We start from the raw sequence: 17,422 nt of genomic DNA, 5'->3' as shown, positions 1-17,422 counted from the left end.
CAACGCGACTTGGAGGATAGTGCTGGGTGAATTTCTGAAAGGAACATGGGCCGGCTCTATCCTGCCTAACCAAACGAACGTGCCCGGAATCGTCGATTGACTACAATACTTGAGGTGAGACTACAGCGAACACTTTACGGAGTAGATAAAACGGATTACTGCAAAGCCTGCTCAAAACAGCGGGTATCGCGGATTGAATAAAGTAAGGGTATTTGGTTATTGTAGAGCCTTCCGAACGGGAACACACAATCCTGTCTTATCCCAGCTAAGATTCCCCATCGTTGTCATCGTCTTCATCGTCATCGTCATCGTCTCCGTCGTCTTCGTCGTCTTCCACGTCGGAAACTTCTTGACCCAGGGCTTTAAGGCGTTTCTGAATCAAAGTTAACATTATGAAGCATTATAAAGTACCGATTTGCAACCTTACCTTGTCTTCATTCCTCTTTGCCTCCAAATCTGCAAACACAATTAACAAATCCTCAAGTTCGCTTTGGGCGGTGCTTCGGGCGTTTTCACTCTCATCAAAATCGGCCTTGAACCTTTTCAAGTCATCTCTGGCTTTTTCTAGGTCGGCTTCAAGTTTATTGGCACGTTCGCGATCGTCTTCTTCCCGTTCCTCTGCTCGCTTACAGCGACCTTCCAACGAGGATAGTTTCGAGGAATATTCTTCGTGCGCAGTCTGTAGATCCTGGATGTGGTCCTTGTTCGCCTTTTCAAGGTTCGTTTCAAGGGTCCGGATGGTCTCTTTAAGGTCTGCAATCTCTGCATCATTCCGTTCCCGAACTTTTGTTGCTCGTGTCTCATATTCGGCTGATATCTCCTTCAGTCGGGATTCCATAGCACGTAGCTCCTCGCCATGCCGCTTAATCAACTCCATTTTAGTTCGCTCATGATTTTCTTCAAGCTTATGCAGCTCCTCCGTGTGAGTCTTCTGGAGGATATTATTTTCATGTCTAACCCGGTTAAGTTCGACATCGTAAGACTCTTTCGTCTTTCGATGGTCAAGATGTTCTTGTTCCAGTTTTCTTTGAAGAGATACGATATCTGTCTCCATTGTTTGGATCGTCTTGGTTTTATCTTCAACTTGGGCTCGGAGAGAATCCACAAGCTCACGGGATATGCCTTTTTGGATACCATTTGCTATTACTGGGACTTCAAATCCCGGCTCACGATCGATTGCTCGAATGAGGCGGCTGAAATTGTCCTTTAGAAAGTCTATAAAGACTTTATCAAAGAAGATCTTTGGGAAGCCACCATCGTAATGACCTTGCGATGACTGGGGCAATACTTCGAAGTCGCGAACCAACGGGTTCTCCCGAAGCTTGGTAATCTTGTCAATATATACCTCTCTCCCGAGCCGACCTATAAGTAGCTGGTGCAGAGTAGTTCTGGGGATAGGGGAATCTTTGGACGAGAATTCATATATTATTCCAAGCAAAACAGCGCAGAGTCCCGGAAGTAGTGTTTTCGACGAAACGCAGTGCTTGGTCTCTTGAATAAGGCTCTGAATACTACTCCCCTCACCAAGAAAATCATTGACGACATCTGGGTCTTCAAAGAGCCAACCGCAGAGAAGCATCAAATAGCCGACAGATATCCTTTTGTCATCGGTTCGTTGCATCCCTGTGAGTAGATTGCCTGTTATGGCCTGCACACAGGTAATTACTTCTTCTCCTTTCGACTCGTCGCCTTCTGAGACCTTCATTGCCAGGCTTTTTGTTTCTGGGTCGTCATGTATTAAATGAAAAAGTAAAACAGACGCCAGCCAAATTTGATAGGGATCAGCATTTCCCCTGTGCTCCGGTGGGTTCACAAGAATGGTGAGTATGTTGGGGATTTGATCTTCGCCACTTGTATGCCCATCTATTGCCCTACGTAGGAAATGCGATCTGATGCCTGGATGGTTTTCGGTAAATGCTCGAAGGCACTCACAAGCTGCGAGTCGAGCATCCAATAATTCAGCAGGGGCTTGCAAAAGTGTTAGCCTAAGAAGAGCTTCAATGACATTAAGCTGATGCTCTTCAGGGGTCCCGTTCGGAGTTTCTTTTTCCGGATGATGTACAACTACGACAACATCTAGGTCGGCGAATTTTTCTTGCAATTCAGAGTTGGCGCTGATTAAACCAGCGCACGTTGCTAGTGCCTATTGGGCGTCAGTGGAACTCATGATCATTGGAAGCGAAACGCCGACCTTAGCCTTGATAGGCACATTGAAATCTTCGCTAAATGCAATGCGGAGGATATGTTGCATAATGCCATGTTGCCAAAATGCCGTCTGGTTGGTAGGTGTACTCATTCCACCCCTCACAAGGAAAAGCTGAACAATGGCTAAAGCCCCCCACACATTTTTATCCCGTTGCTCCAAGGTCCACTCCGGTACATCTTCACCTGACTTTTGTTCTTCGACAGCACCAGCTAAAAGCGACACCAACCTTTTGATGCATCCAGTCTCGCGAAAATAAGATTGATTCGAGAGATTAAGGCCCAGCAGGTTTCCTAGAAGAGAAAGGCAGTCCTCGACAACGGCCGTACCGTGGGTCAGCGAGCCATCGCTTTCGATAAGCGAAAATATTCGGTCAAAGGCATTTTCAAAAGCGACTACTTTTTGTAGTTCGGCAGAAGACGGGGTCAACGCTATTAGGAGGAGTAACGCTTCTGTAGATGATGATGCCCGTATTAGTCACATAATTGCAGTATGATCGCTCGGCTAGACACACCGTTGCGTATAGGCTCCCGTGCATCTTCGAGGACGCTGACAAGTCTTGATATACCCAGTGGAGCTGTGAAGATACATTCTTGGGTACGCTCCGGCCGGGCAGCAGAGATCTGGGAAATTAACTGAAGAGAGTAAAGCCTAGAGTAAAAGTCTCTAGAGTCTAAGAGATCAAGAAGTACGGTTATATTGTCTTGTCGCTGTCTCGTATTAGAACTGTTATCCTTGGATGTATGCGGAGCGACGAAACGTACCTGCGTGAATTCGTCGGCGAGCCACAATGCGAGCTCGTCGGATGCCTCCGGCTAAATAAATGACAATTATTAGCATTCCCACTCGGACTGTGGCACAAATTACAGTCGGGCACGAACACTACTCTCTTCCGGAGCAAACAGCATCAACAAGGTCTCAAGGACCACCTTTGTGGTATCAACGTCTTCTGCATCGTTTCGAAGAGAGGTGATGAGGGCTCTTAGGGCGCCAGAGGCCACTGACGCAGGATATTCTTTGGCAAAACTTCGTAGGCCGAGAATTGCAGCTCTACGGTCTTCTAATAAAGTGGCACTTTGTAATCGGCTGCTCAGCGTATTGATTGTATCCGTGGCCGTTTGACGTGCCGGGGCTTGGGATTCAAGGATTCGAAACATTGCAGTGTATTAATATGCATACCACCATGGTCATCGCAGACCAAGGACTTCGCTCTTATATATATGCATCGAGGCAATTGACCCGCCTTTCGCGAAGGATCACCGCTCCGCAGCTTGTTGTTCTGGCCTTTCGGACTTGAATCGCCAGCGGGATCACGTGAAATGGGCGCTGGTCGGCACGGAGTAACATTCCCCCGGTGAGTTTGGCCAGATCCGCTTTGGGTAAGCGTTGATCTCGAACTTATCTCGCTCTCGAGCTTGCCTGGATTTTCGCAGTCTCCATTCCTGAGATTACCGTCGCTCTAGCTGGCTCTTTGGGTTCTGGGAATCTTATGGGGTGATCTTTTGGCATTGTACAGGCTTCCGGTTGCTACATTTCGGCGCGTCCTGACGGGCGTTTAGAACCGGTGCGATGGGTGTCCCAGCACTTTTCCGGTGGCTCTCCACCAAGTACCCAAAAATCATTTCGGCTGTCGTGGAGGAGCTTCCTCAGGAAATCGATGGCGAGGAGTTTCCGGTGGATACCACCAAGCCTAACCCAAATGGCGAAGAAATGGACAATCTCTATCTCGATATGAACGGCATCGTACACCCTTGTACCCATCCCGAGGGTAAACCAGCACCAGCAAACGAAGGCGAGATGATGCTTGAGATCTTCAAGTATACCGACAGAGTTGTGAACATGGTTAGGCCGAGAAAACTTTTGATGATCGCTGTTGGTACGTTAGGATTCATGACGCGGGAGCTTGGTCGGCTCCCCTCGGACGGCTACATTATTTTATCATGATGTTTTGCAAAGTCGCCAAGGGGGGTAGAGCTTTCTCTTCTCCTTGATATTTGGATTTGGTATCTGCATTTATGCTCTCATTGATACTAATTTAATTGGGTTTACAGATGGTGTGGCTCCTCGCGCAAAAATGAATCAGCAGCGCTCTCGCCGTTTCCGCTCTGCGCAAGAAGCAAAGGAAGCTGATGAAAAGAAAGCTGAATTTGCAAAATTACTCAGGCAACAAAACAGAGGAAAGGGTGACATGGAAATTGCTGAGGAGGTAGTTCAAAAGACGTGGGATAGCAACGTCATTACTCCTGGCACGCCGTTCATGGACATTCTTTCGGCTGCCCTACGTTACTGGGTTGCATACAAACTGAACACCGACCCCGCTTGGGAAAAGGTCCGTCCCATATTTTACGTGCCATGACGATTGCTCACCTAAAGTTTAGGTCAAAATTATTATTTCCGACGCCACCGTCCCTGGGGAAGGTGAGCATAAAATTATGGAATTTATTCGATCCCAGAGATCGTGTCCTGAACATGATGCGAATACACGCCATGTTATATATGGTTTGGTATGATATATTACCAGCGTGTTCTAGCTTCCGCTAATTTACGCTTAGGACGCTGATTTAATCATGCTTGGGCTCGCAACGCATGAACCCCACTTTCGAGTGCTGCGTGAGGATGTCTTCTTTCAAGAATCAAAAGCTCGGACCTGTCATCTCTGCGGCCAACAAGGGCACGTTGCTGAAGCGTGTACAGGCAAGGCAAAGGAAAAGAATGGAGAGTTTGATGAAAAGCAAAGAGGTACCCCTCTCAAGCCGTTTATATGGCTTCATGTGTCTGTTCTTCGGGAGTATTTAGCTGCCGAAATGTATGTTCCTAACCAACCATTCCCGTTTGACCTTGAAAGAGCTCTTGACGACTGGGTTTTCATGTGCTTCTTCGTTGGAAACGATTTCTTACCTCATCTACCTTCGTTGGAAATAAGGGAGAATGGGATTGATACCTTGATCGCAATATGGCGCGACAATATTCCATTGATGGGGGGCTACCTAACACAGGATGGGAATGTTGATTTAAAACGTGCACAGCTGATTCTACAAGGATTAGCCAAGCAAGAAGACGCCATCTTCCGTCGACGGCGACAAACTGAAGAAAGGAGAAATGCCAATGCGAAAAGACGCAAAGAGCAAGAAAGGCAAAGAGAAGAGGAGAACGCCCGGAAGAGACCGAGGCACTCCTTGGAAAACGAACCTGCCGGGCCTAGTCCACGTCGAGGTAAAGATATGGATGGTATTGCTCCTGCGAATATGCCTCTTTTTATCCCAAGTAAGGGAGAGCTACCCAGAGCAGAGCGGGAATTGACTCATGCTATGGTCGTGAACCGGGGGGCTATCTATAAAGCAAACATGGCGAACAAAAGTGCTGCTGCTGCTCTGAAAAGTCAATTAATTTCTGGGGCTTCCGAAATGAGCGTCGAAGTTTCTACGTCAACCTCAGCCAACGATGTGTCGCCTTCGGCTCTAGGTAAAAGAAAAGCCGACGCACTTGAAACGGACAATACGACGGAGCAAGAAGATTCTGAAAGGCCTCCTCAGGAGCAAGATGAATTGCCTGCAGATTCGGTACGACTTTGGGAGCAAGGTTACGCCGACCGATATTACGAGCAAAAGTTCCATGTGGATCCAAAAGATATCGAATTCCGCCATAAGGTAGCACGAGCATATGTGGAAGGGCTCTGCTGGGTCCTCTTGTATTATTTCCAAGGCTGTCCTTCATGGACATGGTATTATCCTTACCACTATGCCCCTTTCGCAGCCGACTTTGTAGACCTCGAACATATGGACATTCAATTCCATAAAGGTGCACCTTTCAGACCATTCGAGCAGTTGATGGGCGTGTTGCCTGCGGCATCCAACCATGCGATTCCAGAAATTTTTCGAGACCTCATGTCTAATCCCGAGAGCGAAATCATTGATTTCTATCCTGAAGAGTTCCCTATCGACCTTAATGGAAAGAAATTCGCATGGCAAGGAGTTGCTTTGCTTCCATTTATTGATGAAAGCCGTCTCTTGGAAGCGATGGCCAAGCGGTATCCCCGTTTAAGCGAAGAAGAGAAAGCTCGCAATGAGATGGGCCGGGACATTCTTTTTATCTCAGATCGGCATCCCTTGTATAAAGAACTGGTCGCCAATTTTTACTCCAAAAAGCAGACTGTTCCCAAATTCAAACTCAACATGCGGGTCAGTGAAGGACTTGGAGGCAAGGTCGAGCGTGACGAAGCATATATCCCTCATAGCTCCCTGGTAGCATCGATAGATGGAATAGAGCTTCCTGCTCTAGATGAAGATCGTTCGATTAGGTATGTCCTCCCTTTATTGTCAGCCTTTTCCATCATGTGACTAACAAACTGCGACAGTGTCCTCTACGATATACCTAAATCTATGTATACCCACAAGTCCATGCTCCTACCAGGAGTGAAGTTCAATCCGCCAGTTCTCGACAAGACGGATATCGAGGTTACAAAGGCGAAGGCGCAGCGATCCGGAAGATCATTCGGGGGTGCACCTTTACATTCGGGCAACGGAAGGGGTAGAGGCCGAATATCGTATGCGAGCGACCGCCCAAATCCATTTGCTGCTCACCTTGATCCAAGTTTCAAACCCCCACCCCATATGAACGCTCCACCTGGACGCGGTGGCCCACATCAATTTGATAGACATCGGTCTCAGAACCCACCCTCGCAACAGTCACGCGGAAGGGGATACGGAGGCTACGGAGGTTATGGCGGCTCCTATGGACAGCGGGACTCATATCACCCACCGGCACCTCGCGGCAGGGATTCATATCAGGACAGGCAAGATAGGCAGTATCAGCATCAAGATAGACCGTATCCCCCGTCAGGTGCGGGTGGGCGCGGTGGTAGTAATTATTACCGGGGCCGTGGAGGTGGTCAACAGCGTTCTTCTCAATCTGGATACTACGGGCGTAATGATGGGTATGGTAGGTATTGATGGATCGATCATGTTTCTGAACATGTACGGCGCTAAAATGTTAAAATATAACTTTTCTATGGTGACTATGTATTCATTTTTGATTAAAATGGGGTGCCTTATCCGACGCTTGCATGGCTTTTCATGCTTTAACTTGGAGATAGAACTATAAAATCTCACACCACTCGCGGAGAATTCCCAGTGTTTCGTGGCTTTCTAAATTTAGATTGGTTGTAGCTGATGTCCATAAGTGTCCGATACCGGATGAATTCAAGTGAATGGGTGTGTCCTGGCAGTGACAGGGAATATGAAATATGACCTTCAGCTCATAGCAGTAGTCCCTGTATTGTATTAAAAGCCAGCAAGAAAAGGTCCGGAGTGTTCTCCCTTCTCCGTCTTCTTCAGCGTGCGATCGACAGTGCGCTGTGGGACAAGCGACTTCGGAAGCGGTGACTCGAGGCAGAATCGAGAGCGCTTTTGACTCATGCGGCGGGCAATTCCCCAGCTAAACTGAAAGGTTTCTGGGGATTGACTCTGGGTGAATCTCTCACTCTGCTCTCAGTCGAACCTTTCCTACTGGTGAATTAAAACCAATTGGCCTTCTTGGGAGCTTAAGTTAATTGCCCCACCCTTTCTGGTTTGCTTTCCAGCTTTAAACTACATAGTTGCTGCGGCACTATGAAAGCTTGAGCGAGCTATCTGGAAAAGCTGATATTGAGGTTTGCTCAGGCTTCACAAAAAGCTCGAAGTTCATTAATTGGCTAAATTATTATTATTTTTTGTAATTTCAGAAATAGATACGCATCGAAAGGTCCGTCGACTCCAGTGTTCTACATCGTTGGTCATCTCACAATGGCCGCTCCTACAACCATCAAAATCCTCGGTCGCGATAGCATCGTCGCCGACTTTGGCATTTGGAAGCGTCATGTGGCCGATGACTTGCTCACCAATTGCTCCTCTTCGACATATATTCTCATCTCCGATACCACCCTGACTCCTTTATACGTTCCAAGCTTTCAAGCAGCTTTTGAAAATGCAGCGTCGGGTCTAACCCCCAAACCACGCCTTCTCACTTACGCTATTCCTCCCGGAGAGTTGTCAAAGTCTCGTCAGACAAAGGCAGACATCGAAGACTGGATGCTGAGTCGCCAGCCACCATGTGGTCGCGACACTGTCATAATTGCTCTTGGTGGGGGAGTGATTGGCGATCTGATCGGCTACGTAGCAGCGACATACATGCGTGGAGTCCGCTTCGTCCAAGTGCCTACAACATTGCTGGCCATGGTGGATTCGTCAATCGGTGGCAAGACTGCGATTGATACACCTCACGGAAAAAACTTGATTGGTGCGATTTGGCAGCCACAAAAAATTTATCTAGATATGGAATTTTTGAACACACTGCCAGAGAGAGAATTCATCAATGGGATGGCTGAAGTGATCAAGGCATGTTGCGCGACCTTTTATTTCAAGCAATATCGCATGCACTAACCGATTGATAGACTGCTGCCATATCCAGCGAAGAAGACTTTGCGGCTTTAGAAAAGAATGCGGATGCTATCCTTTCAGCAGTGAAGTCGGAAAACACTCCCGAGCGTCCACGGTTTGGTGGGATTCAAGAGATTTTGAAGTTAACAATTTTAGCATCTGCAAGATTCAAAGCCGATGTCGTGTCTAAAGACGAAAGAGAGGGCGGTCTGCGCAACCTTCTCAACTTTGGCCATTCCATTGGACATGCTATCGAAGGCATACTCGCGCCACAGATCCTTCATGGGGAATGTGTCGCTATAGGCATGGTCAAAGAGGCCGAATTGGCTCGACATCTCGGACTTTTGAAGAACGTTGCAGTGCCTCGTCTTGTTAAATGTTTGGCAAATTACGGACTACCAACATCTCTAAAGGATTCACGAATAAGGCGACTAAGTGCCGGAAAACATTGTAGCGTTGACCAGCTCCTCGCATTTATGGCTGTGGATAAGAAAAACGCTGGCCCAAAGAAAAAAGTTGTTCTCTTATCCGCCATTGGTCGTACTCATGAGCAGCAAGCGAGTGTTGTATCGAATGAAGATATCAAAATCGTGCTCGCACCAAGCATTGAGGTCTCCCCCGGTGTTCCCAAATCCCTGCAAGTCACTTGCACCCCTCCAGGATCGAAAAGTATTTCAAACAGAGCTCTTGTTTTGGCCGCTCTCGGTTCTGGTACCTGTCGCATCAAGAACCTTCTGCATTCAGATGACACGGAAGTCATGCTCAATGCGCTAGAGCGTCTGGGAGCCGCAACATTCTCCTGGGAGGAAGAAGGTGAGGTCCTTGTTGTTCATGGTAATGGGGGTGCTTTAAAAGCTAGCCCTGAAGAGCTATACTTGGGCAATGCTGGGACGGCGTCGAGATTCCTCACCACGGTTGCAACTCTTGCCAACAACGGCACTGTTAGTTCCACCGTTCTTACAGGAAATGCACGAATGAAGCAACGGCCAATTGGTGCCCTTGTTGATTCCTTGAGGGCAAATGGTGCAGGCGTCGAATACTTGGAGACCAATGGATGCCTTCCCCTGAAAATCGACGCTTCAGGGGGGTTTGCAGGAGGAGAAATCAGTCTCGCTGCTAAAATATCCTCTCAGTACGTGTCGTCTTTGCTGATGTGCGCCCCTTATGCGAAAGAACCGGTAACTCTGAAGCTTGTCGGCGGTAAGCCAATTTCACAACAATACATCGACATGACAACCGCTATGATGCGATCATTTGGAATCGATGTAAAGCGTTCAACCACTGAAGAACATACATATCACATTCCTCAAGGCAAATATATGAATCCAGCAGAATATATTATCGAAAGTGATGCAAGTTCGGCAACATATCCCCTCGCCGTCGCTGCAATTACTGGTACTACATGTACGATTCCCAACATTGGATCCAAGTCCTTACAGGGAGATGCGCGGTTTGCAGTAGATGTTTTGAGACCTATGGGGTGTGAGGTCAGTCAATCTGAATATTCGACTACCGTTACTGGGCCCAAGGATGGAGTCCTAAAGCCATTGCCAAACGTCGATATGGAGCCTATGACGGATGCTTTCCTGACCGCCTCAGTACTTGCTGCCGTTGCAACGGGAAGTCCAAATCGTACAACCAGAATTTTCGGCATTGCAAATCAACGGGTTAAGGAATGCAACCGAATTAGAGCGATGAAGGATGAGCTGGCAAAATTTGGAGTTATTTGTCGAGAGCACGATGACGGCCTAGAAATTGATGGTATTGATCGCTCTACGTTGTTGCAGCCTCCGCACGGAGTCCATTGCTACGATGACCACCGTGTAGCAATGAGCTTCAGTGTTCTCGCTTTAACAGCGCCCAAACCCACCCTCATCCTTGAAAAAGAATGTGTAGGAAAAACTTGGCCTGGCTGGTGGGATACCTTGGCACAGCTTTTCAAAGCCAAACTCGAAGGTGTTGAATTAAAATCCTCTACGAAACAAAAAGCTGAAAAGCCCGCAGCATCAATTTTCATTATTGGAATGCGAGGTGCCGGGAAGACAACAAGCGGACTTTGGGCAGCTAAGGCTTTGAAGCGCCCATTCATTGACCTCGATGTGGAACTTGAAAGCACCATTGGCAAGACAATCCCGGAAATTATCAAAGAGCGAGGCTGGGAAGGTTTCAGGGAAGCAGAACTGGCACTCTTGCAGAAAGTCATACGCGAGAAACCAACAGGATATGTGTTCGCTTGCGGAGGTGGGATTGTCGAAACTCAAGAGGGCCGTGACGTTCTCGTGCAATATCATAAAGCCAATGGAAACGTTCTTCTGCTTATGCGAGATATTAAAGAGGTCATGGATTTCTTAAAGATCGACAAGACACGACCAGCCTATGTTGAGGATATGATGGGCGTGTGGCTTCGTCGAAAGCCTTGGTACCAGCAATGCAGCAACTTCCAGTTTTACAGCCAGCAAAGCACTCAAGACGAGATGGGTAGGGCTCTAGAAAGCTTCTCACGTTTCTTAAGGGTCATTACTGGGGAGGTTGACCACCTTTCTCTTTTGAAGAAGAAGCCACAGTCTTTTTTCGTTTCCTTGACGCTTCCTGATCTGCGCCCTTCTGCGGATATACTGGGCGATGTTACCCTGGGTTCGGATGCTGTAGAGTTACGTGTCGATTTGCTTGTGGACCCATCTTCTGCCAACGATATTCCGTCTGTCGACTACGTTGCTGAACAGATATCAATGCTTCGTAGTCGCGTATCACTTCCGCTTGTGTTTACTATCCGAACCAAAAGCCAAGGTGGCCGTTTCCCTGATGATGCACATGATGCAGCTCTGGATCTCTATCGGCTTGCTGTGCGTATGGGATCAGAGTTTGTTGACCTCGAAGTTACATTCCCCGAGCACATGCTCCGCGCTGTGACTGAGATGAAGGGCTTTTCCAAGATTATTGCTTCCCACCATGACGTTTCTGGCAGTCTATCCTGGGCTAACGGATCCTGGGGTCAATTCTACAACAAGGCATTGCAATATGGAGATATCATAAAGCTGGTTGGAGTCGCCAAATGTTTAGACGACAATATTGCTCTCAGAAAATTTAAGACCTGGGCACAAGATGCGCGTGAAATACCTGTGATTGCTATCAATATGGGCGAAAAGGGTAGGCTCAGTCGTATCCTGAACGGTTTTATGACACCCGTGTCTCATCCAAAACTTCCTTTCAAAGCAGCACCCGGCCAGCTTTCCGCACAAGATATCAGAAAAGGGTTGTCGTTAATGGGTGAAATTGAACCAAGGAAGTTTGCGATCTTTGGAAAACCCGTTTCCGCATCCAGGTCGCCCACAATGCACAACGCCTTGTTTGCACAAGTCGGCCTGCCCCATGCCTATAGCCGTCTGGAAACAGACAATGTGGAAGATGTCAGGGAATTTATCCACGCCCCTGATTTTGGGGGTGCTTCCGTCACGATCCCTCTTAAGCTCGACATCATGCCATTACTTGATGAAATTTCGCCAGAAGCCCAAGTGATCGGAGCCGTTAACACCATCGTGCCTATCCCACGTGGCCCAGGTGATATGACGGGTCATCCACGCCTTATTGGCTATAATACCGATTGGCAGGGTATGGTCCGATGCCTACGTCGCGGCAAAGCAATCTCACCATCGTTCGCTGATACTGCTGTGCCTGGCCTCGTAATTGGTGGTGGCGGCACTGCCCGGGCAGCTATCCACGCTCTCTACAGTATGGGTTACTCTCCCATCTACCTCATTGGCCGCTCAGAAGCCAAAGTGGCTGAAATGGCGTCGACTTTCCCCGAGAAATATAGTGTCCAGGTTCTCAAGGACGCAACATCCTTAGAAAATCTCCCTATGGTGGCAATTGGCACTATCCCAGGAGATCGGCCGATTGACCCCAGCATGAGAGAAGTTTTGTGTCGCCTATTTGAAAATGCAGCTCGCGTTGATTCTGAGCTGTCTGCGAAAGGAGAGGTGCCAGCAAAAAGAGTTTTATTGGAGATGGCCTATAAACCCGATATTACGCCCTTGAGCCAATTGGCTAGCGACTCTGGTTGGTCGACAATTCCTGGCTTGGAGGCATTGGTTGGACAAGGAGTACATCAGGTAAATTAATGTCCCGAAGCTCCAAATTGGATCTGAGCAAAATGTCTGACGTTTATCATTCAGTTCGAGCTCTGGACCGGAATTACGCCTGTCTACCAAGACGCAAGAGTAAGCCTTCACCTCGTCATCTGCTATTCTTCGCAAAATTCTTCTAGATTTACTAGCATTATTTGGAACTAACGCCTTATTCTTCAGGCTGCAGTCATGAATCCGGACACCGATAACCGAGGCTGACAGCCGTAATTCTTGTTTTTCCTTGGATTTATAAAGCTTCAAGACACTCGGGATTTGGATAAATATATCCTCTCTATAATATTAGTTTAGACCAAAAATTTTTACGTATTGTTCCCAAAATGCTTGAACGCTTGCATTTCATGCGGCTACCGATCATTTCAAAGACCCTTTTGAATAATGAACAAACTACAAGAAATAGTAAACTAAATACTCCACGTAGGTCTTTCCTTTATATATGTGCTTGAAAGGTCGTTTAAACCAAGATCTAAGTCCACTAATTTCCAAGCGACATTCAATAAATCTTTCCAAGGCATAACAAAAACCCAACTTATTGGTCTTGATCATTTATTTCCTCGACTTCATCTTTTTCTTTCGCTTGCTTTTTTCCCTTTCCTTTTCCTATAATTTCCTTCTCCTTCGCTTCTCTCCACTCGCATTCGTCCCTAAACTCACAGATCCGACACTTCCACGCTTCTACCATGCCAACACCTTTCGCTGATCTACCTCCTCGCCAGAAACGCATACCGTCAGCTAGATAAGGATATAAGTCGTTGGCGTCGAAGAAGAACGATCTGCTACCAATGTATTCCATGGGTTTCGATGGATCGGACGTCGAAGAGATGTACTCTGCTGTTAGAAGGGGCGATAGGAGGGTAGGTGGGGAGATTTTATTGTCGTTGGCGTTATCTTCACCCGGGACATTGGGTATTTCAGGTATTTGTGGTTTGGGCAGGAATGTAAGGTGGAAGTGCTCTTTCATAAGGGACCAGAGACTCGAGAGCGAATTGTGTTTTAGAAGGATGGAGACGGAATCTTGCTCATTCGACGAGGGAGCCGTTTGATCGCTGTCTGGATTTGATTGTGGCGACGAGTTGATGTCCAGAAAGCCATCGTTGAGACTGCCAACCTGAGCAATAAAAACATCGGAAAAAGGTTGGTCAGTTTTCAAGCGGTGTCGCGAAGCTATCGCATCGATTGTGATATCGTCGCTAGTTATGAGTCTGGTGAGCATATGATAATATAGATGAAGCTGTATAAGGGTAGGTCGAAACGCTATGCTTGATACAGTTGGCGGTTTTGCAGAAGAGCGCCTCGTTTTGATATCTGTGATGTATATCTTTTTCCCTGTTGTCGACGGCGCAGGGACTACTCCTCCAGTCCAACTAGTCTTTGTTGATGCGAACTCTGAGAGTGTTTTACCACCTCCAGCAGCAGACAGCAAATAATTCGATAAAGACTTTCCTTCAGGGGTTAAAGATGTTGCCGATCGTACTTCTATCGATCCTGGATCCGAAGCTGCTTCGAGCTCAGGATCAGGGCATTCGTAGGAAAGCTCGTCAATGATGCCAGTTACTATTTCGCCATCAATAACACCCCATACTTGCAGTTCTCTTGTCATTCCAGTTGTTCTCAGCGTCTGCAAGCCGTGTATCACATTCCATATTCTCAAAGCCCACCCATCTTCCCTCGTTAGTACCTCTACTGGAACGGTGACATGGACCTCTTCCTCCAGTTTTTTATGCATTGCACTCCCTTGCTTCATTGCCGGTGTCTGGATCTTGCGTCCATGTTTTGTCAGGGTATACCAGTACTGTAGCTCACACCAGGCCGGGGAGACCAGGTCTGTGACGGAGAGGCCTTTCATAGGTGCCTTGCGGAATCGCTCTAAAGGTGACCTATTGTCTATTTTGGTGGTATTCGGCGTCGGCTTCGAATCTTCATTCGTGATCGCTTCAGCAGCCTGCTGATGGCTTGTTTGTTCATCTTGTAGGCGCTCTTTCTCCGGGCGATGCGCGGAATCTGGATGCTCGACTAGACGCTTAAAAGTCAGATGTCAGCCAGTGTCACAAAATAGTAGCATAATTTGTCCACAATTTATAAAGCAATGGGCGATCTCCTGATGTAAGTGCATCTACAAGAACAAAGGTAGGAACTCACCACCCTTGCAGCCAGCGATGTCTTCGATCCCGTAGTCAGACAATGTCTCCCAAACTTCCAAGATCGCCTGGAGAGTCGGACTGAGCTCCCCTCCACCCTGATCCTCGCTGATCTGCAAACCAGAGACATAGACATGGTCTTCTATATCCGGTATCGCTGCAGATGCCGACTCAAACGCTGTCGCGCTCTGGAGTATTAAACCGCTAGTCGCGGCACCACCCGGGTCGCTGCCCTGTGTCTCCACGAATTTATCCACTAGTCCGATCAAAATTTCTTCTTCTTCTGACGTGAAATCAGTGCCGTAATCACTGTGATACGCGCCGTACTTCGCGTCGTCGCCAGATACCTCGGAACCATGGGCGGCTTCGCGTGGCGAACAGCAGGACATGCCTGCGACGATTTTGGAGGGGTGTGAAGAGCCGTGGTCACCTCATATGGCAGTTATTTGATGGGTTAAGACCTAGAAAAGGTCGAGGGGTGTCCAAAGGGAAGAAATGAGTTGAAGCTAGTTGACGTTTCTGGGAGCCGCTTGCTTGCCTTTCGGCCCGCGCCATGACATAAAGCTCGTTTAACGAAAATCGTAGATTTCAACTAGTTAATGCTAGCACGGGATTGCCCGAAAGGAGCACACGAGTAGTAGAACCGTTGATAAATCTTAGATAGCGACCATTTATAAAATCAATGCGGTCTTAAGCTATATAGAGTAAACCAAAGAAATCTAGACATCTATATGGTGAGAGATCACCAGGGTATCAACAATAAAAGTCGGCTCTATCAGGCCCAGCCTAGGCTACCAACCGACAGAATCTATGACAGAAAACAAAGCCCAAATATGCATACGAAGCGAAAAGTCAAAATCTCTTCGACGGACACTTCTCCACAAGGTTTAAAGGATTGCGCTTTTCCGAGTGCTGGTGCCTTCAAGGAGTTCCACTTTCTCCAAAGAAGCAGCCTGTCTAACTTCTTTCGCAGCCTTTTGGTTCAGCCAGCTCAGATAAGTTTGCCAACCGACAGCGACGACACCAGAGACGATGCTGCGGAACTGTGGCTCCACGTAAAGGAACAAGAAAGCGGTGACGCCAGGCCATAGTTTGACACTATTCATGACGCTGTTCGGTACAGCTTTCTTAACTCGCTCCCAGGTATCTTCGAGAGTCGCCCCGGAGAGGAGCGATTGCATGGTGAAGAAATATGTATTGAAAGTAGGTGTGAAAACAGTTTGCGACACGGCGACTTTGGCGAGGATTGAGAGGGCTTTGGAGGAATAATTGAAATTGCGGTGGAGGAACATGAACCTGCAAATCATTGACTGTTAGCTCTCTCAATGTCCAGATTTGATACTACAAACACGTCGAAGACCATACCATCTATAGACAGGTATAGCTGCAACAGCGCCAACTGTCAGATGTCTCGCAGTTCTCAGAGGATCGTATCCCGACCAGAGACCCGTGATCTCGTCTCGTGCATCCTGACTCGAAGGCACGGCTCCCTTGTCATCCTCCTTTTCATTAGTCTCTGAAGCCTCTCCACCAGACACCACCAACTGTGCGCAGAGATCGGCGCAGAGGTATATAACAAGAGTACTCCACATCTGCGTCCAGTACGGCCGCTTATACTGCTCACGGCTATACCATCCCGCCGCCTTCCCAAGCGGACTAGCCTTTATAATCTGATGCAACGAACGCGAAGGCGATTCCGGTACTGAGGGGACTGGCCCTCCAGCAGATGCGGTCGCAGAAGGGTGATGATGCGGCTGTGAAGCCGGACTGCCCGGCGAAGGCTTTACGGTGCCCGCGCCTTTAGCCGGTGACGTTGGTTGGGACAAGGGAGGTTCATTGTCAGCAGCGGTCGATTTGTTCCGACGTAATAGTGCTGATCGACGAGTCGTCTGTCGTCTAACCGCGGCCGAGACGGACAATCCGCCTGTAGCGATGAGTTTCATGCTGGCATATACGGCGTGGTCGGATTGTGTCTACCCTATTTCCCTGGGCCCTCCGGCTGACTGCGCCGACAGGGAAGGAAAATATAAACGTAGCAGGGTCCTCTTGAGTCACAACGCACACAGTCAAATTCTCACAAGTATATAAAACTGGAGCACAAGAATGAGTCAACGAAGCGTCACCATCGGGTGAGTAACAGAAGGAAAGTCGCGAAGACGGCCTACAAATTGCCGAAGGAAAAATAAAAGTGTGAATCAGACACGAGAGTGACAAGGTGGGGCACAGGGCGACAGGCCGAAAATGGTTAGGGGACTGAAGAGATAACCAGATGCTAAGGAAACGAATATAGACAAGCAAGAAGGATACGGGAAGCCTACCCCGTTAAAGGATGCTGTCATGTTCTCAGAATATCGATAAAGGACTCCGGATCGCGGAGATGTTCGCCATCTCGCCGTCTCGGTTCTCGGCGGTGGGTTGACTTTTATCTCGGTGATAAATAATCCTTATCGCCAACCCCCCAGACAAAACGGCCACCTTACCATCCCTCAACCAAATCGCGTTCTCCGGAGCACACGCAAATGACTA

General features: G+C 48.0%; 5 protein-coding genes across 5 annotated transcripts; 2 read left to right on the top strand and 3 right to left on the bottom strand.

Annotated features, from left to right (window-relative positions):
• Window positions 1–265: 265 nt before the first annotated feature.
• On the bottom strand, window positions 266–3,360 carry CIMG_03393 (intracellular protein transporter UsoA; the record flags this gene model as incomplete). The annotated part of the gene is made up of 6 exons (XM_001243951.2): window positions 266–373; window positions 428–2,143; window positions 2,192–2,655; window positions 2,718–2,913; window positions 2,968–3,018; window positions 3,085–3,360. 6 exons carry the CDS (start codon window positions 3,358–3,360, stop codon window positions 266–268), a joined length of 2,811 nt encoding a protein of 936 aa, XP_001243952.2.
• A 264-nt stretch (window positions 3,361–3,624) lies between these two features.
• CIMG_03392 (5'-3' exoribonuclease 2) lies at window positions 3,625–7,441 on the top strand. Its single transcript, XM_001243950.2, has 5 exons — window positions 3,625–4,079; window positions 4,255–4,532; window positions 4,582–4,707; window positions 4,756–6,500; window positions 6,558–7,441. Exons 1-5 carry the CDS (start codon window positions 3,773–3,775, stop codon window positions 7,150–7,152), a joined length of 3,051 nt encoding a protein of 1,016 aa, XP_001243951.2. The 5' UTR covers window positions 3,625–3,772; the 3' UTR covers window positions 7,153–7,441.
• Window positions 7,442–7,663: 222 nt separating this feature from the next.
• Window positions 7,664–13,177, top strand: CIMG_03391 (pentafunctional AROM polypeptide). The gene is made up of 4 exons (XM_001243949.2): window positions 7,664–8,574; window positions 8,631–12,725; window positions 12,789–12,833; window positions 12,921–13,177. The coding sequence occupies exons 1-4, from the start codon at window positions 7,984–7,986 to the stop codon at window positions 12,957–12,959; spliced, it is 4,770 nt and encodes a 1,589-aa protein (XP_001243950.2). The 5' UTR covers window positions 7,664–7,983; the 3' UTR covers window positions 12,960–13,177.
• CIMG_03390 (uncharacterized protein) lies at window positions 13,108–15,384 on the bottom strand. Its single transcript, XM_001243948.2, has 2 exons — window positions 14,898–15,384; window positions 13,108–14,771 (listed from the first exon to the last, which is right to left on the bottom strand). Exons 1-2 carry the CDS (start codon window positions 15,283–15,285, stop codon window positions 13,288–13,290), a joined length of 1,872 nt encoding a protein of 623 aa, XP_001243949.1. The 5' UTR covers window positions 15,286–15,384; the 3' UTR covers window positions 13,108–13,287.
• Window positions 15,385–15,566: 182 nt separating this feature from the next.
• Window positions 15,567–17,230, bottom strand: CIMG_03389 (uncharacterized protein). The gene is made up of 3 exons (XM_001243947.2): window positions 17,215–17,230; window positions 16,262–16,986; window positions 15,567–16,192 (listed from the first exon to the last, which is right to left on the bottom strand). Exons 2-3 carry the CDS (start codon window positions 16,837–16,839, stop codon window positions 15,784–15,786), a joined length of 987 nt encoding a protein of 328 aa, XP_001243948.1. The 5' UTR covers window positions 16,840–16,986; window positions 17,215–17,230; the 3' UTR covers window positions 15,567–15,783.
• Window positions 17,231–17,422: the final 192 nt, after the last annotated feature.

The sequence above is a fragment of the Coccidioides immitis genome (genome assembly GCF_000149335.2).
Source record: "Coccidioides immitis RS genomic scaffold supercont3.6, whole genome shotgun sequence".
Classification (NCBI taxonomy): domain Eukaryota; kingdom Fungi; phylum Ascomycota; class Eurotiomycetes; order Onygenales; family Onygenaceae; genus Coccidioides; species Coccidioides immitis.
This window is presented reverse-complemented; position numbering and strand designations above follow the sequence as displayed.

Excerpts from the sequence above, each read along its gene's own strand:
- CIMG_03389 (XM_001243947.2), bottom strand. The coding sequence starts at position 16,839 with ATGAAACTCATCGCTACAGGCGGATTGTCCGTCTCGGCCGCGGTTAGA. Across the intron at positions 16,193-16,261 it reads GCTATACCTGTCTATAGATG|GTTCATGTTCCTCCACCGCA; the intron begins GTATGGTCTTCG and ends AATGATTTGCAG.
- CIMG_03390 (XM_001243948.2), bottom strand. The coding sequence starts at position 15,285 with ATGTCCTGCTGTTCGCCACGCGAAGCCGCCCATGGTTCCGAGGTATCT. Across the intron at positions 14,772-14,897 it reads CATCGCTGGCTGCAAGGGTG|TCGAGCATCCAGATTCCGCG; the intron begins GTGAGTTCCTAC and ends TTAAGCGTCTAG.
- CIMG_03392 (XM_001243950.2), top strand. The coding sequence starts at position 3,773 with ATGGGTGTCCCAGCACTTTTCCGGTGGCTCTCCACCAAGTACCCAAAA. Across the intron at positions 4,080-4,254 it reads ACTTTTGATGATCGCTGTTG|ATGGTGTGGCTCCTCGCGCA; the intron begins GTACGTTAGGAT and ends TTGGGTTTACAG. Across the intron at positions 4,533-4,581 it reads CCGACCCCGCTTGGGAAAAG|GTCAAAATTATTATTTCCGA; the intron begins GTCCGTCCCATA and ends CCTAAAGTTTAG.
- CIMG_03391 (XM_001243949.2), top strand. The coding sequence starts at position 7,984 with ATGGCCGCTCCTACAACCATCAAAATCCTCGGTCGCGATAGCATCGTC. Across the intron at positions 8,575-8,630 it reads GGATGGCTGAAGTGATCAAG|ACTGCTGCCATATCCAGCGA; the intron begins GCATGTTGCGCG and ends ACCGATTGATAG. Across the intron at positions 12,726-12,788 it reads TTGGACAAGGAGTACATCAG|TTCGAGCTCTGGACCGGAAT; the intron begins GTAAATTAATGT and ends TTTATCATTCAG.